Consider the following 24,212-nt stretch of genomic DNA (forward strand, 5'->3'; position numbering starts at 1 on the left):
ATCACCAACCCCACCACCAACCCCACCACCAACCCCACCACCAACCCAACCACCAACCTCACCACCAACCCCACTAACCCCACCACCAACCCCACCACCAACCCCACCACCAACCCCATCACCAACCCCACCACCAACCTCACCACCAACCCCACTAACCCCACCACCAACCCCATCACCAACCCCACCACCAACCCCACCACCAACCTCACCACCAACCCCCCCCCCCACCAACCCCACCACTAACCCCACCACCAACCCCATCACCAACCCCACCACCAACCTCACCACCAACCCCACTAACCCCACCACCAACCCCATCACCAACCCCACCACCAACCCCACCACCAACCTCACCACCAACCCCCCCCCCACCAACCCCACCACCAAGCCCACTAACCCCACCACCAACCCCATCACCAACCCCATCACCAACCCCATCACCAACCCCACCACCAACCCCACCAATGTCAAACAACGACTCACGTGTGTACTGAGGGCGGATGGTCGTAGACATCATAGGGCAGGTGTGGAGGCTGGCCGGACGTGGAACAATACGACGAGCTGATCTGCTGCTGTTGCTGATGGTGTTGTGTCTGCTGCTGGTGGTGCTGCGTCTGGTGCTGGTGCTCGCATGAACTGTTTTGTGGTAGGTTCTGCTGGTGTATGCTGTACTGGTAGTGCTGCTGTTGGTGCTTCAGCTGGTCGGCCAGCAGGTTGAGGTGGTGTCTTTGATTGGACGGGTCGTGGGTCAGATGACCTTGACCCTGGCCTTGACCCGAGTAGCTGAGGTGCGAGAGGCTGCAGCTGCCGTTGGAGCCGTGGTTGTAGGGGGAGCCGTGGCCGAGAGCCGCTAGGGTGAGGGCCTCGTCTTGAAGACACCTGGAGGGGGGAGAAATGTAAAGGTGAGTGGTACTGTCAGGTGTATGGTACTGAAGGTAGGTAAGGTAGAGTTTATGTGAGGGAGTGTAAAGGTGAGTGGTACCGTCAGGTGTATGGTACTGAAGGTAGGTAAGGTAGAGTTTATGTGAGGGAGTGTAAAGGTGAGTGGTACCGTCAGGTGTATGGTACTGAAGGTAAGGTAAGGTAGAGTTTATGTGAGGGAGTGTAAAGGTGAGTGGTACCGTCAGGTGTATGGTACTGAAGGTAAGTAAGGTAGAGTTTATGTGAGAGAGTGTAAAGGTGAGTGGTTCCGTCAGGTGTATGGTACTGATGGTAAGGTAAGGTAGAGTTTATGTGAGGGAGTGTAAAGGTGAGTGGTACCGTCAGGTGTATAGTACTGAAGGTAAGTAAGGTAGAGTTTATGTGAGAGAGTGTAAAGGTGAGTGGTACCGTCAGGTGTATGGTACTGAAGGTAAGGTAAGGTAGAGTTTATGTGAGGGAGTGTAAAGGTGAGTGGTAACGTCAGGTGTATGGTACTGAAGGTAAGTAAGGTAGAGTTTATGTGAGAGAGTGTAAAGGTGAGTGGTACCGTCAGGTGTATGGTACTGAAGGTAGGTAAGGTAGAGTTTATGTGAGGGAGTGTAAAGGTGAGTGGTACCGTCAGGTGTATGGTACTGAAGGTAGGTAAGGTAGAGTTTATGTGAGGGAGTGTAAAGCCCAAAAGAGAGGTATTTTACAGAAAGAGATATAATAATAAATAAATAAATAAATGCATTTCATACACAAACACATAAATGAATAGTCGCCGAAAAAACTTCAATACGACGGAAGACAAATTCTTACCGTAACATTTTTAAAATTCAAATTATACACATTTCCATGTCGAACAGTTGTACAGCATCCAGTTAGAATCTACAGTAATCAAGATGTTCTAGAATATTCCACAGGTGCTCTATAGTAACAGTGTGTTCTAACTATGTATCACATTGAAAGCCTACTGTAGCAGTGTGTTCTGAAGCGCTACACTGATATTGTATACTTTATAGTGGCACTATGTTCCATGGTGTACAAAGGCTCTCCAGTACATGATTTATTGACGCATTAACGAAACCGCTAATTACTGGTAATTAAAGGCCTAAACCACTTTGAAAAAAAAAAACAGTAAACTGAAATCGCTAATTGCTGATAGTTATAAGTATAAAACACTTTTTTTTAAAACGTTCAGGTCTAATTTTTTTTTTTAATTTAGTTAAATATTTTTTAAATAAATTATTTTATTTAGTCTCCGAGACTGTTTCACAAGTCCAAGACAAACAATATTTAAAATACAGGATTTGAGACTAGATAAATAGAACTGGTTTGACTTGTAAAACGATGCGGTTAATTAAGTACATGATCAGCAATACGTTGGGAAAATAATCAGTTGAATTAATTGGCTGAATAGTAAATTAATTGATGACAGGGATGAGAATAACTTAGCTGACTACTCATACAGCAATGTTTTTTTTTAAGCCGGGGCAGTTTTATTCAAGCAGGTTGTCCGATGGCCAAGAGAAGGCGGTGGAGGGTAGGAGACAGGGCTATTAATTAATTTCCTGTTGAAACAACTGATTGGGGGGGGGGGGGGTGCGGAGGTTCTGTGTACACTGCAGAAATTTAGAAGAATATCACAGAAACAGGTGAACTCTACTTCATCTTACACATGGGTTGCTAGGTCCGGAGTGGGAACATTCTTATAAATGGGAAATCATAATTTGCTGAGGTTGGTCACATGGACGCCAGCAATGTCCGTCTCTAGATCTACATCTACATCCTGTCGCGGTCTGATTGGCTTAAGATCATTGGTCGAGCCGGTTAGTTCGTGTAAAGAGGGATCAACCAAAAGCCAAGTTACTACGAGTATATACCATGGTAGGTGGCGCTATTCGCGAGATTACAATTTAAAAAAAAAAATTCAGAGACCCGGGGAAGTGTAAGTCTGGCATTATGTAAATCGTGAGGGACGTGTGTTCGAATTAGGCAACATAAGAAATGGCGCTAAATTGGACGCATCGAAGAAAGAAAGGGAAGGCCAATGGAGATGTGGAAGAGCACTGCAGGGAAGCAGCCGAGACAGGACTGTCATGAGGGACTGCCGAGAATATCGCCAGAGACCGGCAAAAGTGGAGGGAGCTTTCTGTAGTGGCCCCATGAGCACAAAGGGAAGAGATGATGAATATTTGACAATTGTACCAAGAACAAGGTCACATAAATATTATTCAAACTGTGTGCAAAAATTTCAATAAATTCTTTAATAATATTAATGTAGAATGTATACCGTAAAGATTTTAAACACTTAGGAATGAATGCGTGGTTATTTTTTAAGTGGCTCATAATGGCATTTGGTAATACATTAGGAGGGGGGGGGGGCTGAAGCGGAGAAGGTATGGGATTATGGAGGGATTCTATCACTATTGGTCAAGCCATCGGCCCATTTATCAATAGCAAATGTTTCAAGGTAGGCCTACTTCTTAGGGGTGACAATTTACTGAGGTCACAATGTCTGTCCGTGGGTTTGGGCTCAAATCCTGCAACTCGGCGTGGTCGAGTCGGTAAAGCTCATGGTTGCTAAACCGAAAAGTCTCGAGAGACAACTCTAAAATCAAACAACTGCTGCCTTGTAGTTTGTTCTTGGTTGGACAAAGGCTATGGAAGCAAATCCAAAAAGAAAAGCAGGCTGAAATCGGAGTCAATGGCCTCAATGGCGCATAACCAGTTGACACGTAATCCTTAATTGTGATGGAAGCATGGTCGAGTCGGCAAAAGCTCATGGTTGATAAATTCGAAAAAAAAGTCTCGAGTTCAACCTCTCTGGCAGATAAGGCTCGATCCCTCCCAACACTTAAAATTAAGAACGGAGAAGAAGAAGAAGATATTCTAATGCAGCGATAACCAGATAAACACATCTGCGATGACAACGCAAGGATGTATAGTTAACAATGTAACTAGGTATTAGTCATTAATAATAATTCAAAGTACTATATTCAATAACAAAGGGATGGGGGTGATCACGGGTAAGTAGTATCGATCTATCGATCAACCAGGTGACTGAGGTGATTTGTTCACAGCTGTTTTCACACCTCAGACCCGGTGCAAACATTAATATTAATAAAGGGTAGATAACTGTCGTTTAAGTTAGCAAGCAAGTGATGGGGAGGGTGGGGGGGGGGGGGTAGGGTTTACGTGAAACCGTGTGGCAATAGTGGGAAATAATAGAGGGGAATAGATCTAGATCTATGTGTAACTAGTGGATTGCCACAAGGCTGTTATCATTGCGTAATTTTTTAAATTAACTTTATACTAGTTTAGTTACATATGTTTTAAGCTTTGAAAATATTCATCATATATTGTATTACAGTTGTACACAGTGTAATAAAAAGTCGATGTTAGACAACAAACTTTTTAAATTAAGGCGAACAGACTTGATAATGTTTAACCTTGTACAACGTTAATTGTATTTTTATAGTAATTCGAAATCCAGCACTTATAAGCTAAAGAATTATTTTTGACACAAACAATATCCACATTCACAGATCCACATTCCACTTAATTCGAATTGTTTTTATCCCATCGGAATCCCACTATCGAAAACAGGTTGAGTCAGTACGTACAATAAACCACCGCAGCCCGGTAAAGACGACATTGTGTTTTTTATGACCTAATGGCGGGGGACAATGTATCCACTTCCTGCACGAGTTGAGATGTTACCGTACACCTGTCAAAATTTGTCGTCTCGTACCGTACACCTGTCAAAATTTGTCGTCTCGTACCGTACACCTGTCAAAATTTGTCGTCTCGTACCGTACACCTGTCAAAATTTGTCGTCGCGACACTACCGTCAGTGTCAGCTTTTGGCCAGTGGTGTGGGTGATGGATGGACGGAGACTATTTGAAGTGGGCTGTAAACCCTCGTGTTTTCATTCAGTTAGGGGGGGGGGGGTACTTATATTGTACAGTACAGTTGTCGTTTTATGTGCAGTATAGGAAAAACAAATTTTAATTATGGCTTGATACAATTATAATGCTCTAATCAATTAGACATACCCATTTCTTGGGTTAACAAGCCGATAACAAAGTGTTAACACTTCGGATTAGACTTAAGGCATGGTTTAAGGTCAAGATTAGTGTTGTGTTAAGTAAAAGTTTGTGGTCAAGTAACATGGGGTTATGAGTATGGCTAGTGTGGTAGATCTACCAATGTAGGCCTACTCAATGTAGCAAACCCGTTAACAAACTTTCTTACCTTAAATTCTGGACCCAATCCACAGTAAAAATGGCACCGTTAGTTAGATCTTAATGAATTGACTCAAAAATGTAATCACAGTAAACTCGACTGCCATGTGGAGTTTATGATATTCTATGTTGTCCAACAAAACACTGATTAAAACATGAGATTTTGTAAGTTCTTACAGAACAATGATAAAACGATGAGATTTCCCCTCTGCTACTTTAAGGAAAGAAAAAAAAAACACATAGGGCAATGTTGATATGATAATTTATTCAGATTGAGGCTCGAGGTCACGAATCTGATTGGTTATAAATTCTATAATCATTCAGTCTATGTAGACTATACTGTTGATTTTTTTTTATTTCACTAAATTTAACATTGTACTGAACCTACACGGGACAATTTTAAAAAAAAATTAATTTAGCAGCACCTAAAGGCCATTTTAAAACTCAAAGCATTTGATATTTGACCTCAGTTCGTCCCTCCACATTTCATACTGTTCATCAGACAAGCACAGAAAGAATGATTAGTATGCAACACATTGTTTTTTTTTTAATGCTGCTTATTTTTAAATACAATAATATCAAATATTCTAATGTGTGTGTACAAATGTAATCATTATCAGCTTTTTAAAAATATAACTTTTTGATGGGGTCAGGAACGAAACAAAACAGTGTTTGAAAAATTACCAATAAAACACAAACGAAGACAAACAAGTTTCCGAAAAAAAAAAATTGAAGTTATCTTTTGTTAAAAATTTAACCGGAGCAACACATTTTTTTTTCTATACTTTCCGTACCAGGCCGAGCTGTCCCCACCGAGAATGTGTAACCTCTCGCACCTCCGCACACCCCGACCTACGTTATGTCTACGTGAAGCGCAGGACAGAAGGGGAGCTAAGCACGACCTGGCTGTCACTTTTGTCTTCCCCTGTCTGCGCTTGAAACACTTATTGTCGTTCTTATATTGAAGTGTTGAAACAAGTCAGAGGCGTAGCGAGGGGGGGGGGCGGGGGGGGGGACATATGTCCCCGGGCGCCGACCTTAGGGGGGGCGCCAAATTGAAAGTTTGAGGGGGGGGGTGCAAATGAAAAGTTCGAGGGGGGGGGGGGTGCAAATCGAAAGTTTGAGGGGGGGGGGGTGCAAAAGAAAAGTTCGAGGGGGTGCAAATCGAAAATTTGCTCCCGAGGGGGGCGCCAAATTGAAAGTATGTCCCCGGGCGCCGGGAAGGGTCGCTACGCCTCTGAAACAAGTTCAACGGTTGATTGCAGCCTATCAACATACTGTAACCATGTTTTAGGTTTATTTAGACGTGAATACTGTTTGATATATTTTATAAATAAATTGCCTGTTATATCATTTATCTGCTTTAAAAAAAGTTAAATTCAAAAAGTTAAATTCACAAAGATAATAGCAAGAGATCCACAATCAACTCTATGTTAATAATGTTATAAAATTAAAATGTGGGAATGTATCAACTAAAATCTATACTTTTTTTTTTCAATTTAGGTGTTATACATTTTATAAAGAAGAAGACATAAAAATTAATTTTTTAAAGTGTAGATTTCACAGTACCAAAACAATAAGCTTTAATTTAAAAAAAAAGAGGAAGTTCTTGACATTGAAAGTATACACTCAACAAATGTAAACAGCTCAAGATGTAAGAGTTTGTGAGACAGTCGCGACACAATCGTGAGATTTCTGTGGCTGTCGACGGGAACATTTTACAGCCTAGTCTGTGTGTATACCTCGTGTGTGTGTCTGTGTAGTGTGTGACAGTGGGTGTAGTGTGTTTAGTGTGTAAAGATTGTGTTCGTGTGTTTCTGTCTAGAGTGTGTAATGAGCGTGTAGTGTGTAACAGTGTCATTATTGTGTGACATTTGGAAAACAAATACATTTAATGAAGGTGACATTATAGAAATCCCCCCTGACCAGTTAAACTACAATTGAAAAGAGTGAAAATTTTACTAGAAAAAATAAAATAAACGAATGGGCCAAAGGTACATAACTCAGTATTTATTGTAAGTACGTGGCTTTAAACTCGATTCGCCTCCCTTGTTTTAAACTCCTCCAAAGCCTGTTATCAGGCGTTCAGATGTTGGTTTACCCAGTTGACAGAAACAAAGCATAATACTTGTATGCTTGATTCGTCTATAATAAAACGTTATTATGATAATATGGGCCACTGCACGGGCGTTAATAAATCATATAATGTAACAAAAAATGAGATAAAGAATATTTAATTTTAATGGTAGGCCTACTAATTAATTTAAAATTTAAAAATGGTGAAGCACTAAATCTAGACTAAAGCTTTTCAAAGGTAAAAAAAATCGTTTTAGTGTTGTTTTTTTTTAAATAGATATCATAACATTATGAGGGCAGTAACCAAAATCTAGGCCCTATTATTGGCAACTAGTGGTCTACAACTACCACTCACTGACTAGAGTCTTAGGAAACCTTGACCTTGTCTTAATGAAAAACTGACGTAGTTAGGGAGTCATGTTCTCGTCTGGTCATTGACTGATGTTTGTCATGTTAGGGAGCCTGGAACACGAGTAAATCAGGGCATTATTTTATCGAGACCATCACGTGACTAGAGGTCAGGTGATGTCGATCATGTGATCGTGACATTAGGTCACGTGATGTGTCTAGAATGACAGCCTGTACAGCTGTGGTTGCGTGGCTTGGGCTGGCATTGGCGCCTGAAATCCTCGATGTAGAATATTGAGTTATGTTCCAGCCAATGCTAGGCTACCACAGTTGCATGCTACCACAGTCTCAGGCTACCTTAGTTACATGCTACCTTAGTTACAGGCTACCTTAGAGGCTACCTTAGTTACATGCTACATAAGTCAGCGGCTACCTTAGTTTTATGCTACCACAGTCTCAGGCTACCTTAGTTACAGGCTACCTTAGTTACATGCTACATAAGTCAGAGGCTACCACAGTTTGATGCTACCACAGTCTCAGGCTACCTTAGTTACAGGCTACCTTAGTTACAGGCTACATAAGTCAGAGGCTACCACAGTTTGATGCTACCACAGTCTCAGGCTACCTTAGTTACAGGCTACCTTAGTTACAGGCTACCTTAGAGGCTACCTTAGTTACATGCTACATAAGTCAGAGGCTACCTTAGTTAGAGGCTACATAAGTCAAAGGCTACCTCAGTTTCATGCTACCACAGTCTCAGGCTACCTTATTTACAGGCTACATAAGTCAACGGCTACCACAATTTCATGCTACCACAGTCTCAGGCTACCTTAGTTACATGCTACATAAGTCAGAGGCTACCTTAGTTTTATGCTACCACGGTCTTAGGCTAAATTAGTTACAGGCTAGTTACAGGCTACCTTAGTTACATGCTACCATAGTTACAGACTACCTTAGTTACAGGCTACCATAGTTACATGCTACTTAGTTACATTCTACCTAAGTCGGAAGCTACCTTAGTTACATGCTACCCTAGTTACAGGCTACCATAGTTACAGGCTACCTAAGTCAGAGGCTACTTTAGTTACATGCTACCCTAGTTACAGGCTACCCTAGTTACAGGCTACCTTACTTACAGGCTACCTTACTTACAGGCAACCTTAGTTACAAGCTGCATTATTCAGTGGCTATCTTATGTGACCACCCCAGGGGTGGGGGAAGAGTAACAGAGATGACTTTTTTCTCTGGTGAAAAACAACTGTATATGTACGTAATAAAAGGATATAAAACAATATCGGATAACGTAACAAAATCTTACTATTTCACAACTCGCCCCCCCCCCCACACACACACACCCACACCCCCAACACACACTCTCACTGTGGATTACGATGGACTCGAAGAAAAATAAACTATTTAGGAACCCACAGGTTCTAGGTTCAATATTTATACAACACGAGGAAGACTGAACTATGTCACGAGTAAATATTATTTAAAAACTGTCCTCTGTTTCTCATTGGTTGGCTGCGCTGAGCAAACACAGACTATGAAAATAAGGGGGATAATCACATTTATTTGTTACTAAAATAAGGGGGATAATAAAAACACATAATTAATTATATTATTTTAAATCTGGAATTAACGGGTTTTCCCTGCTTATAGTTCTTGCTAACTATTTCGATTTTTTTTTCTACATTTAATTAATAATTTTCTTTCATATAACGGGTTTTCCCCTGAAATTCTAGTTTTACTTTAAATGTGTTTCTCGTAATCGACGTTATAAAATGGCCCTCTATTCTTGACTGAGCTCGTCTGTAAAGTTTAGCTTCATGTTGTCAATATTTGCTTGTTGTCTCGTCAATGGGGTAATCCGTAAACGACGTCACGCTTTATAAAATCATTTTTAGCTTCCTCCTGCCCTATTTCCATCATCACATTTTGTCTCAAATCGGCAAACATTGCCCCCTACCCCCCCCCCCCCCCCCCAAAAAAAATACAGACTCGACCCCACCGTCCAAAATTTGATGTTACACCTCATAACCTTAAAAATTCTTTTTTTTTTCCTTTTAAAACAGTGTCTTAGTACAAATTGAGAATGTTTATCAAATATTTCAAATAAGAAATAAGTCACTTCAAATCGCGAAACAACGGCTCATATTCTGTTTTCAAAATTACACTAGTGTAGCGTCACCCTTTCTGAACTTACGCCCCTGCTTTGATTATTTATCGTTACAAAAGTACGAACCGCCAGAGGCGTAGAGGGGGGGGGGAGAAAAACTTGCAAATTTGAGGGGGGGGGGGGGGGGGTGCAAATCAAAAGTTTGAGGAAGTGGGGTGCAAATCGAAAGTTTGAGGAAGGGGTGCAAATCGAAAATTTGAAAGTTTGTCCCCGGGAAGGGCGCTACGCCTCTGGGGGGGGGGGGTGACATCATTAAGTGCCGCACCGGGTGACACCCGACGTCGCTTCGCCACTGCGAACCGCCCCTCTCTCACCCTAGCAGTATGACGCCGTTCATGGACGACTCCCATATAGGGAGTGTGTGTGGCCTACAACAAATAGTATCTCGACCAACAAAATATTCCCTAAAACAACATAACAGCCACCAAACAATGTTCATTTATTGTTCCACAAAAATCTCTGCAGTCGTTTAAGAAGACCCAATTACCAAAGTAAATAAAATAGATATGCGGTCTCTTCAAAGGGAAGGAACTCAAAAAATTCTAAACCTAAATAACAACAAATCACACCACAGCACGGAGGGCAAGATTCCACACAAAGACTGTCGTTTCAAGGGAAGCAATCAGGAAAAGGATAAAGTAAATATGTAGGAAGAGTTAAGTGTCTTTGTTCAGTAAACACACAGGTTGTGTATGCGTGCTGTGGAATGAGGGGCGACAACTTTGGCTGTCTTAGATCCTGATTTTTCAGTGAGATGACTCAGCTTATTTGCACTGAAAAATAACAAAATCTTCGACTTACAGCAAAATTACCGACCTCTGTTTACATTGTGTTTACATTAAACTAACAAAATCATCAGATTTTCTATACGAAATCATCGGATTGTGTTTAGTCTAACAAAATTCTAAATTGAAAAAAAGGCGATAAGTCCTATTATGGCATAAAATTTAACAACTTTTTGAGCTCGCTACCCCACCCTGACCCTGACAATATTTTTGACCTAATCTTGACATGATCCTAACTTTGACCCCTGACAGCTAAATGCTAGTAAATTCTGGTTTTCCAATCAGCTTTCTTTTTTAAAAAGCCAAAACTCTGATTTATTAGATTTATTAGATTAAAAAGGAAGCAAGTAAACGAAACAATATAAAACTACTTTTATATTGCTGACCCCTGCAGCTTCCAAAGTGAATTGCTAGCGCTAATGCAGGCAAGCAACTTTTCACAGAAATGTACAACATGATAGACCCTATAAAGACCTCCATTTTTTAAGGAAAATTCCGCTTTAAAAAGACTACTTTAATCTCAAATATTACATTTTATCTCTGAAAACACAGCTAACTTTTGTCTCAGGAGAGTTTAAAATCAAGTGGAGATCTATCGATGCTGTTTTCACAATCATTAAGTTTGATCGCTTCTTTGACCATTAGACCAATAAGGATTATACTTAGAATATAAAAAAACTTGGGTGAAAAATATTTTAATGAGTTGAGTGGGATGAGGAGGTTCAGGAAAAGTCGTTTTTCAGGGGAGACAAATAGATATTTTTTAATGGTGGCGCCACCATCTTTTGGTTCTATGAAGTGAGGCGCCAATGTTTTTTTCTAAGATTTTTTTTTCTTTTAAAGAGAGGAGCCATGTTTTTTTTTTTTTTTTTTTTTTTTTTTTTTTTTTTGAGGCGCAGTCACCGTATAGTGATAACAAGTTGGAAATCCGCTGGCATCAACTGTAGTTAGGCCAACTGTTGGTAAGGCCAACTGCTGGTAAGGCCAACTGCTGGTAGGGCCAACTGTTGGTAGGGCCAACTGTTGGTGGGCCGACTGCTGGTAGGCCAACTGCTGGTAGGCCAACTGTTGGTAGGGCCAACTGTTGGTAGGCCAACTGTTGGTAGGCCAACTGTTGGTAGGCCAACTGCTGGTAGGCCAACTGTTGGTAGGCCAACTGTTGGTAGGCCAACATGCCCGATTAGTTGGGGATCAGACAGACTGATACTCTGTAAGAGATGCCACTTCATTCTTGGAACACTTCAGCTGAGTCACTCACTAGATGTTCGTCACACCATCCCCCCATTCGCCTAAACCTAACCCAAATCTATTGGGTTGTGGGGAACCCCCTGTCGCCAGCATACAAGAATTTGATTGGCCGACGTGTTGGTCAATGAGGGGAATATTTGTGGTGGAGTGCTCTCCCTCATTGAGATGTCGCGAAAGACGTCATCGCAAACGACGACAACAAAACAATATCAGGATGTTGTCAGGGTGAGTGTAAACTGCGACACTTGGAGTTTACTGTATTGAGTATAACAGGAAACAGCTGTCAAATCGTTTCAAGATGCAGCTAATGAATGACAACGGTATGGATTTGAGTTTAAACAATGAATGAAATCGGCAGCAAAAAAAAATCCAAAAATTTGCTCATAACCCATCTGAAATTCAACATTGATATTGTAGGATTTATTGTTGCATGGCTTTGGGTTAGGCGAAAGTTTATGGGTTTGGTCTAGTAGTTTGTGTGGGGTTTGGTTAGGGTTATGGTTTACAATGAAAACACGGAATTGTGAAGTGTGGTGTTGTTAATAGGTCAGTGACCTCTGTGGTGATGATTAGTTGAGCTCCTGTCACGAACGGCTCCAGCTCTTTTCATTGGTTACTCAACTTTAAACTCAAACACAATGTGGTACTAATATAGCCTCTAGATGTTTGTGTGAATACAAGTTTCGTGAGAATCTTAGATTGTGTGAAGTATGTTAGATATTATAACCTGTAACCCTTGCAAGGAACAAGTGCATAAAAAATGACAGCAGCACAACTTCAGAAAACACACTAAATAGAAATCAATAACAACTGCGCATCAACTACAACTTTTTCATATCAAATATCAAAGCTGCTCATCAACTATAACAACAGCACATTAGCTATAACAACAGCACATTAACTATAAAAACAGCACATTAACTATAACACATTATAACAACAGCACATTAACTATAACAACAGCACATTATAACAACAGCACATTAACTATAACAACAGCACATCAACTATAACAACTGCACATCGCCAAAGTAAATTGTCAGCAAAAATGGCATAACATCACAACAACGGCACCAACTACCGAGCAACAGCAACAACTGCACACCAACAAACAACAACAGTACACCAACACATTCTCAGTCACGAGCCCATACTACCACCAAACAATGTAACTACCTAACTGAAATGACAACATAACCTCACACACAACTCCACTTTCACAAAGCTGTTTTAAAAAAAACTCATCCCAACTACATTCTTAAGCTTAAAACTACCCCCTCCCCACCCCTCTCACCCCCGGTAAACAAATGGTATGACAGGTAAACATAATTACATTATACTACAACTCCCCCTGTCATTTAACCCACATACTCCCCACCCCCTTCTTTCCTCTGTCTGTCGTTCTCACAACATCTAGGCCAACATATTTATAACCGAGTAAAATACGGCTTTGGTGTAACATAACCACGGCCTGTCCAGAGTTAGCACAAGGGCAATCTAAAGTAGAGTTTCCTGCGCGCTCCACTCCTAGAAACACAAGACGTAATTAACTGCGGGACAGCTAATGACGGGAGTAGAAGTGACCGACAGTCGGAGGTTTCAAAAAAACTGTTTCGCCAGCTGAGAGATGTATAGACACCGACGCTGAGTTATCAGTGGCGTATTGAGGTTTTGTAGCGCACGTGAACTCAACATTTTTTTAACACGTTAACAACCGTGCAACCAAGTGTAAAACCAACATCATCTGCTTGTATGTTTGAATGTTGACGTTATATGTAGTGCTGTGAGCGAGGGAAAACAAGCAACAACATAAACGTGTATATGTATATGCTACACAAACGAAAATAATAACTGAATGGTTAGGTAGCCCATGCATTAGTTGAATAATTTAAGCCGATTCCTTTTAGTAAAACATGCTTATAATTTTATAATTTTAAACAAGGGGCAAGCTACTTCTTTAGGCTTAATGAACCCTGGTAAGTTTTAAAGACTTTTAAGGATTTATGAGCCCGGTTAGGCTATATGGGTCTAATTAGGTTTTTGGGGCCCCGATATGGGTTAAGATGGGACGGCATGGCCGGGTGGTAGAGAGCTCGACTGCTAACCCGATAGTCGCGAGTTCGGATCTCGGACTCGAGTCCGTGGGACGTCCCTGAGACCACGAGCTATGACCCTATGGAAAGTAAAAACGGCTGGGCATAGCGCTAATCACACTATCCCGGGTCAAGAAACAGATGGATTTTACTTTATCTGCCCTATGGAGCGTTAGGTTTACGAGTTTCGCTAGGAGAAAATATATATCTAGCTCAGCCCTCCCTCCATACCCGCACAGTCCTCCATACCGCGCAGCCCTCCCTCCATACCCGCACAGTCCTCCATACCCCCGCAGCCCTCCCTCCATACCGCGCAGCCCTCCCTCCATACCCCCGCAGCCCTCCCTCCATACCGCGCAGCCCTCCCTCCATACCGCGCAGCCCTCCCTACATACCCGCGCAGCCATCCATACCGCGCAGCCCTCCCTCCATACCGCGCAGCCCTCCCTCCATACCCGCGCAGCCCTCCCTCCATAACCGCGCAGCCCTTTCTCCATACCCGCGCAGCCCTTTCTCCATACCCGCGCAGCCCTCCCACCATACCGCGCAGCCCTCCCCCCATACCCGCGAAGCCCTCCCTCCATACCCGCACAACCCTCCCTCCATACCGCGCAGGCCTCCCTCCATACCGCGCAGGCCTCCCTCCATACCCGCACAACCTCGTTCCATACCCGCGCACCCCTCCCCCATGCCCGCGCACACCTCCCCCATATTTCCCATGTGTTAACGAACAATTTTGTTCAGAAACTGTGACTTCAGTGCGATGCCCTACACAACACACAACACACTACACACGACTGTTGGGGTCAAGTGTGTGAATGTTGTCGCATACTAATTGCTTTCACCTTGACCTTCATTAACTATCCAGAACTGTAGCCAACATGTGACATAATTAAAGCACACATCAGAAATATGTGATATAACAGAAGCACACATAAGACTTGAGATGACTAAAGCACACATAACATAGGTATAAGGTAAATAGCATTTTATGTTAGATATAAGTTGCCCATTTATTAAAAAAAAAACATAATAAGATAGGTGTTGTTATTTTTTTAGATAACGTGTATTAAATGTTTTATTTTATTTTTTATTCTACGTGGCATATCCTTAGTTGATATATGCTACAGTAGATGACATAGCTCATATACATTACCTGACATCTGTTAGGGGACATCCTTTTATGACACAACCTATATCAAATGACACGTCCTCTATCAAATGACATCAATCTAGATGTGCTACTTAAACACCCACCTATTATAAAATGACATGCTTTACTTATACGTTACTCCAATATTCATTGACATGACCTACATTAAATGACATCTCGTATCTTAAAATAAAATCTATTTTTTTCCGCACCATAGCCTCCAGGTGTGTCAAGCTTTGCCCCCCACCTGAGCAGGTTTCACACCCTACCTGTGACAGCCATCACCCCCGGGCTAGAGACTTTTATTAGCGGACGTGTCTTGTCCCGTATTGAGGAGACCGTTTCATGTCTTCAGGTGTTTTGGATTATTTATTTTTTATACAATGCTAATGTAAACTTGACAGACATAGGCAACTTGACGTACAGACGTGCAAGAAGAAGACATGGAAGACTGGAATAAAGTGGTGAAGCAGCTAAAGACAACCAACAGCAGGCTGTAGGGCCACAAGAATGGCTGGATGGACGGAATGTAATCTTAACGTCAACTGTATGTAGCCTTAACCAAAACCAGAAGCTTAAAAGCCTTTAAAAGCGTGATGGATTATCTATTAATGACGTCCCACTAATTAAGCATATATTCTCAGCTCGTAAAGTCAAACATCGTCACCAAAAACCGTGCCTCACTCATCCACACACATTTCCACCGGGAGCCGGACGGTTTCCCGAAAGACACTTGCCCGATTGCCGTTTGCCCGAATGCCGTTTGCCCGAATGCCGTTTGCCCGAATGCCGTTTGCCCGAATGCCGATTTCCCGAACCTTAAGTACCACAGTAATTTCCACCCTTCCACCTTAAGTACCACAGTAATTTCAAACCTTCCACCTTATGTACCACAGTAATTTCCACCCTTCCACCTTAAGTACCACAGTAATTTCCACCCTTCCACCTTAAGTACCACAGTAATTTCCACCCTTCCACCTTAAGTACCACAGTAATTTCCACCCTTCCACCCTTCCTTCCATGGGCGGCATGGTCGAATGGTAGAGCGTTCCAAAGCTAACCCAAAAGTCTCCAGTTCGATCCTGGTCTCGAGACGTTAGGATGTCCCTGAGTCCACCCACGTTAGGGAAAGTAATGCTGGCAAAATGATGGTCACACTATACCTACATATGCCGAGGTCACTGAATGACAAGACATGGCCCAACTGACAAGACATGGCCCAAATGACAAGACAGCCCAACTGACAAGACATGGCCCAACTGACAAGACAGCCCAACTGACAAGACATGGCCCAACTGACAAGACAGCCCAACTGACAAGACAGCCCAACTGACAAGACAGCCCAACTGACAAGACATCTGCCAACTGACAAGACATGACCCAACTGACAAGACATGGCCCAACTGACAAGACACGACCCAACTGACAAGACATGACCCAACTGACAAGACAGCCCAAATGACAAGACATGGCCCAACTGACAAGACAGCCCAACTGACAAGACAGCCCAACTGACAAGACAGCCCAACTGACAAGACATCTGCCAACTGACAAGACATGACCCAACTGACAAGACATGGCCCATCTGACAAGACACGACCCAACTGACAAGACATGACCCAACTGACAAGACATGGCCCAACTGACAAGACATTGCCCAACTGACAAGACAGCCCAACTGACAAGACATCTGCCAACTGACAAGACATGACCCAACTGACAAGACATGGCCCAACTGACAAGACACGACCCAACTGACAAGACATGACCCAACTGACAAGACAGCCCAACTGACAAGACATCTGCCAACTGACAAGACATGACCCAACTGACAAGACAGCCCAACTGACAAGACATGACCCAACTGACAAGACAGCCCAACTGACAGGACGTGGCCCAACTGACAAGACATGGCCCAACTGACAAGACATGGCCAAACTGACAAGACATGACCCAACTGACAAGACAGCCCAAATGACAAGACAGCCCAACTGACAAGACATGACCCAACTGACAAGACAGCCCAACTGACAAGACGTGGCCCAACTGACAAGACGTGGCCCAAATGACAAGACAGCCCAACTGACAAGACATGGCCCAACTGACAAGACATGGCCAAACTGACAAGACATGGCCCAACTGATCTAATCTTAGAGTTTGATTGGCAGGCTGACCTTGACCGAGTATTTCGGGCGAGCAACTTGTGTCTACACAGCGCTGACCTTGGCGTGGTGTGTCGATGTAAACAGATACATCCCACGTGACATGGAGCAGAGGTCAGTCCTAGACTTAAATGACGTCACACTCTAGTAGATGCGGGGGGGGGTGAACTTTTGTGACGATGTGTGACGATTTAAAGTTGAAGAGGTTATGTAAGTATAATATAATTTATTTTTAAAGAGATCATCCATTTATAACGTCTACTTCAAGGGTCGAAAGGAGGGGGGGGGGTCAGAAAAAAGTCAACTTTTTCTTAGCAACGTGTGATCTACAAAACACATGAAATCGCACGAAAATTAGCAAGAACCCCCTTGTGTCTTATCTCATTCATACTTTGAAGTTTGGTTTAAATTGTAAGTAAACATTGCGTTCTGTATTATATCGTGCACAACACAATGGAGTCAATAAGTTTTCACCAAAAAAAACAACAGCAAACTTGTCAACAACAGAAAAAACCTTAGTTAAGTTACAACAAAGTGGGTCAAGTTGCGCTAAGATCAAGAGGAGACAACCAGCCGTCGAGTGGGTGACCACGCCAACCCCAGTACCACGCCAACCCCAGTACCACGTCAACCCCAGTACCACGCCAACCCCAGTACCACGTCAACCCCAGTACCACGCCAACCCCAGTACCACGTCAACCCCAGTACCACGCCAACCCCAGTACCACGTCAACCCCAGTACCACGCCAACCCAGTACCATGTCAACCCCAGTACCACGTCAACCCCAGTACCACGCCAACCCCAGTACCACGTCAACCCCAGTACCACGCCAACCCCAGTACCACGGCAACCCCAGGACCACGGCAACCCCAGGACCACGCCAACCCAGTACCATGTCAACCCCAGTACCACGCCAACCCCAGTACCACGCCAACCCCAGTACCACGCCAACCCCAGTACCACGTCAACCCCAGTACCACGTCAACCCCAGTACCACGTCAACCCCAGTACCACGTCAACCCCAGTACCACGCCAACCCCAGTACCACGCCAACCCCAGTACCACGCCAACCCCAGTACCACGTCAACCCCAGTACCACGCCAACCCCAGTACCACGCCAACTACCACGCCAACCCCAGTACCACGCCAACCCCAGTACCACGCCAACCCCAGTACCACGCCAACCCCAGTACCACGTCAACCCCAGTACCACGCCAAACCCCAGTACCACATCAACCCCAGTACCACATCAACCCCAGTACCACGCCAACCCCAGTACCACGTCAACCCCAGTACCACGCCAAACCCCAGTACCACATCAACCCCAGTACCACATCAACCCCAGTACCACGTCAACCCCAGTACCACGCCAACCCCAGTACCACGTCAACCCCAGTACCACGCCAACTACCACGCCAACCCCAGTACCACGCCAACCCCAGTACCACGCCAACCCCAGTACCACGTCAACCCCAGTACCACGCCAACCCCAGTACCACGTCAACCCCAGTACCACGTCAACCCCAGTACCACGTCAACCCCAGTACCACGCCAACCCCAGTACCACGTCAACCCCAGTACCACGCCAACCCCAGTACCACGCCAACTACCACGTTAACCCCAGTACCAAGCCAACCACAGTACCACGCCAACCCCAGTACCACGTCAACCCCAGTACCACGCCAACTACCACGCCAACCCCAGTACCACGCCAACCCCAGTACCACGTCAACCCCAGTACCACGCCAACTACCACGCCAACCCCAGTACCACGCCAACCCCAGTACCACGCCAACCCCAGTACCACGCCAACTACCACGCCAACCCCAGTACCACGTCAACCCCAGTACCACGTCAACCCCAGTACCACGCCAACCCCAGTACCACGTCAACCCCAGTACCACGCCAACCCCAGTACCACGCCAACTACCACGCCAACCCCAGTACCACGTCAACCCCAGTACCACGCCAACCCCAGTACCACGCCAACTACCACGCCAACCCCAGTACCACGTCAACCCCAGTACCACGTCAACCCCAGTACCACGTCAACCCCAGTACCACGTCAACCCCAGTACCACGTCAACCCCAGTACCACGCCAACCCCAGTACCACGCCAACCCCAGTACCACGCCAACCCCAGTACCACGTCAACCCCAGTACCACGCCAACCCCAGTACCACGCCAACTACCACGCCAACCCCAGTACCACGCCAACCCCAGTACCACGCCAACCCCAGTACCACGCCAACCCCAGTACCACGTCAACCCCAGTACCACGCCAAACCCCAGTACCACATCAACCCCAGTACCACGTCAACCCCAGTACCACGCCAACCCCAGTACCACGTCAACCCCAGTACCACGCCAACCCCAGTACCACGCCAACTACCACGCCAACCCCAGTACCACGTCAACCCCAGTACCACGCCAACCCCAGTACCACGCCAACTACCACGCCAACCCCAGTACCACGTCAACCCCAGTACCTTGCCAACCCCAGTACCTTGCCAACCCCAGTACCACGCAAACCCCAGTACCACGTCAACCCCAGTACCACGCCAACCCCAGTACCACGCCAACTACCACGCCAACCCCAGTACCACGTCAACCCCAGTACCACGCCAACCCCAGTACCACGCCAACTACCACGCCAACCCCAGTGCCACGTCAACCCCAGTACCTTGCCAACCCCAGTACCTTGCCAACCCCAGTACCACGCCAACCCCAGTACCACGCCAACCCCAGTACCACGGCAACCCCAGTGCCACGTCAACCCCAGTACCACGCCAACCCCAGTACCACGCCAACCCCAGTACCACGTCAACCCCAGTACCACGCCAACCCCAGTACCACGTCAACCCCAGTACCACGTCAACCCCAGTACCAAGCCAACCCCAGTACCACGCCAACTACCACGCCAACCCCAGTACCACGCCAACCCCAGTACCGGTCTGGTGCTGTAGGCCCTACCTCCTCCTTTGGTGCCTGTCTCCCAACTTTTTCTTCTGTCACTGCCTGTAAATTCTCATGCACTTGATAGGATACCTATCATACCCCCGGGTAATGTTTTACAGACCTATATTTTAAATGGGGGTTTTAAAAATGTGCACCAAACGACCAGAACTTATTTTTATTATTCTTTGAAATTGCATTTAAATAAGTGATGATTGATACAAACTTATCCCAGAAGACGAACGAGCAGAGAATGTATTTGTTAAAGTCCTGCCTGAGGTTAGCCTACCAGTAAAATATTGACTTTGGGTCGTAAAACCTAATCACGTGACTGTGGCTAGGTGTTCAGTTGTAGGGGGGGGGGTGGGATTGTAAATATTATTGGAACAGAGTCAACATTTGTTTAATGAAACAAAATATGTTTTTATCAGGCTCAATGCGAATCGTGTTGCACTTTAAGCATTGTTTTCTGTGCTATTTGTGTGCTGTTTGTTTTGCTGTTTTGTGTGCTGTAATGTGTGCTGTTTCGTGTGGTATTTTGTGTGCTATTTTTATGTGCTATTTGTGTGCTGGTTATTTTGTTGTTAGTGTGTGCTGTATAATGTTCTGTTTTGTGTGGTGTTCTGTGTGCTGTTTTCGATTCTGTTTTGTGTTTGAAAGAGAAATGTCCGAACTGTAGCTGGTATGTCCATTAGAGAGTGTAATTCAGACCTAAGCAAGAGTTTAATTTTGAGCTATGGAAGGAGCTTACTAGAGTGTTTAGAAAAAGTACACTTCAGTGTTTAGAAAAAGTACAATTCAATGTTAAGAAAAAGTACAATTCAGTGTTTAGAAAAAGTAGAAAAAGTACAATTCAGTGTTTAGAAAAAGTACAATTCAGTGTTTAGAAAAAGTACAATTCATTGTTTAAAAAGAGTTTATTTCAGAGAGTGCTGTGCTCGCAAACAACACTTCAGGCTTTACAAACCTACAAACGTTCAATTCACCAGTATTGGAAGCAGTGGCGGAACTAGAAAAAAAAGGCTCCCCCGCAAAGAAAAAATTAGGACCCCCTATATATATATATATATATATATATATATATATATATATATATATATATATATATATATATATATATATATATATATATAATCTATATCCTAACTGAGTAATTTTGTCTACTTCATTGCAATATATAACAATTCTGATAGAACAAACCAGAAATAATTTAGTCCTAACTCATGTTAACCAAACAATGTCATTTACATGCTGGTCAAAAAAATATATAAAGACGTTAGCTTGATTCGTAAATGGTTTCTCGCGTTATGTTTATTTTTTTCATTTTTGGCTTTTATAATATCAATTTTGAAATCATTGATTTTTATAGCTATACTATTGTATAGTACGTTTTATTTATGTAACAATTCAGAGAATCAATTGCTTTTTAATATACATAGTACAAAACTATTTAAATGAGCTTCGTAGGCATCCCTATTTTAAAGAAGGGCAGTAAGTCATGGAAATAGTGTGAATGTTTACCTACCTTTCAAACTATAGCTCTTGTAGATTTTAAAATATTTTTCTACGCAACAATCTTAGTTATAGTAGACCTGTTGTTTTTTTTTTTTTTTACCAAACCACTTTCAAGATGCATGAAAAGCATAATTTTTGAAAAAAAAATTCATTGTTTTTGGTCGGAACTGGGCCCCTAAACGTCCTGCCCCCCCCCCCCCTCCCCCCCCCCCCCCCCCCCACGCATTGCGGGGTCTGGCGGTATGGTAGTTCCGCCCCTGATTGGAAGGAAGATAGAACAGCGGAGAGATAGGAACCATAAATACATTTAGCGTTGGGGAGTGGGAGAGGGGCCATGAATCATGTTAAATAAATAAGACGGGTAGTATACCTGTCCAAAGTGATAGTAGATTCACCTAACCTTGTCAGTGACTCTAACCATAACTAGAGCTCAAACTATAGAGCTCTAACGTTAACGTAAACACCTGTGTTGTAATAGAGCCTTGTGTTGGATTACACTCTGCCTTGTGGGTCTAAGAACTGAAATAGTTGACCTCAATATGGGGATAGTTCTATAAACGCAATATACTACCGGTATAATTTCAGAGAAACACTATTGGACCACTAATAAGAAGGCGGTATCATCCTGCAGTCACCGGATATCGACTTGATTAAGTTTATCTGATGATTGTTTTCTTAGAAAAGCGGGTGTGGAATTTACAGTTGGATTGATACAAAATTATAACTACAAGAATGTTATAGTTATAACTAAATTAAAATTTAACCATAATTATCAGATCATAATTATCATGGTGTGATTTTATGCTACACTACACGAAATAAAACTGCTTAGTTTATAAAGATGTAAACTATATTAATTTCAATATTTCTAGAATATTTGGGGTTTTTTTAACGGGAGTGTCGGGGCACCCACAAATTTTAAGGTCGGATCCGGGGTTGACACTATATAATGTCATTGAGCCCACCCAGCTCTGATGGGTACCTGGCATGTCTTTATGACGTCCCTGAGCTTACACAGTTATGACGGGTGTCTGGCCTGTCTATGTGCCGTCCTTGAGCCCACCCAGCTCTGATGGGTACCGGGCATGTCTTTATGACGTCCCTGAGCTTACACAGTTATGACGGGTGTCTGGCCTGTCTATGTGCCGTCCTTGAGCCAACCCAGTTCTGATGGGTACCTGGCATGTATCTGTATGAAACCCATTATTCCACCCAGCTCTAATTAGTACATGGCTTTAGTTGGGGAAAGTAAAGAGGCTGGGTGTGTTCCTGGCCATCTCCCAAATGCTACTTTACCCACAAGACTCGATGCCCCGGAGGCTCAAGTTGTATTTCCGCTCTGTTTACATTCTATGATGGACAGTTTTCAATGAAATGAGAGCAATGACTCAGGACAACCTTGTTCAAAAATATGGCGAAAATAAAATTGGATTGATAATAGCTTGGCAACAGTAGGTCACCTAGGAGTATTATGTCACATGGGAGTATTTGGTGACCTGGGAGAAGTAGGTCATCAAGGAGCAGTAGGTCACGAAGGAGTTTTGGGTCATATCAGAGTAGTGCAGGGGTATCCAAACTTTTCAGCCCGAGGGCCGCATTAACTATCAAATATCAGTTCGGGGGCCAGAGTTTCTTCCATGCATCTCTTTGGGGTGGCGGTGTCCCCGTGACCCCCCCCCTCCCCCCCCCCCCCCAACAAAATATAATGTATACAGAAATATATACACATTTAAAATGCCCCCCCTAGGAGAAAAAGACTGAAAGAAACAGTGTCATGGGCGACAACACACTCGAGGTCCAAGTTTGTTCTCCTTGGGCAAACACACTTTCTACCAGCAATTTTTTTTTTATTTGTCTCAAAGAAGTCATTTTCTTGCAATTCAACGACTTCCATCTGCAGTTCATCTGGGCAACTGGTTACATTTGCTTCAAATGGGTTTTTAAAGAGTCTTTTTTCTGCCTTAGAATCCTAGTCAGAAAACCGCTACTGAAACTGCAGCTGGAGGTCTTTGATGATCTCGCATGCAAATGATATGGGGAACTCGGCTATTGCTTCAGCAATAAAGACCTTGCACTGCTGAAAACGCGTCAAGTTGTTGCCCTGTACTTGTTCCAAAAACACGGAACAGCTGTCCAGAGACTCATCCATTGCAATTGAAAAATTGCGAAACTTGTTAGCAGTGTTCACTATTTGAGTCACAATGTTTTCATCAATGTCTGCACCACGAAGGGCAATGGTATTTGCACCCAAAGCTATATTTTCAAATTGTTTTGAATTTTCTGGGCAAAGTTCCTTAGCCACCTCTAACAAACATTTTTTTCCGTGCACAAAAAGATCTCTGCGGGCAGGATGAGAGGACCTCGCGGGCCACATGTGGCCCGCGGGCCGTAGTTTGGAGACCCCTGGAGTAGTGGGTCTTCAAGGATAAATACGTCACTAAAAAGCATTAGGTCATACGAAAGCCTATGGTTAGCTGGGAGAAGTATGTCCCCTAGGAGCAGTAGGCCAGCTTGGAGCAATAGGTCAGCTGGAAGCAGTAGAT

General features: G+C 43.8%; 1 protein-coding gene across 1 annotated transcript in view; it reads right to left on the reverse strand.

The window, feature by feature from the left end:
* Nucleotides 1–486: 486 nt before the first annotated feature.
* Nucleotides 487–24,212, reverse strand: part of LOC131953066 (ell-associated factor Eaf) — a gene marked incomplete at its 3' end in the record, with an annotated part of 41,440 nt that continues 17,714 nt past the window's right edge. The window contains exon 3 of the mRNA XM_059316088.1: nt 487–882. Within this exon, the coding sequence (XP_059172071.1) occupies nt 487–882 (396 nt within the window). The remainder of the gene's footprint in view (nt 883–24,212) is intronic.

This window comes from Physella acuta, unplaced genomic scaffold, assembly GCF_028476545.2.
Source record: "Physella acuta isolate Inbredline_101_S28 unplaced genomic scaffold, ASM2847654v3 ptg000904l, whole genome shotgun sequence".
Classification (NCBI taxonomy): Eukaryota; Metazoa; Mollusca; class Gastropoda; family Physidae; genus Physella; species Physella acuta.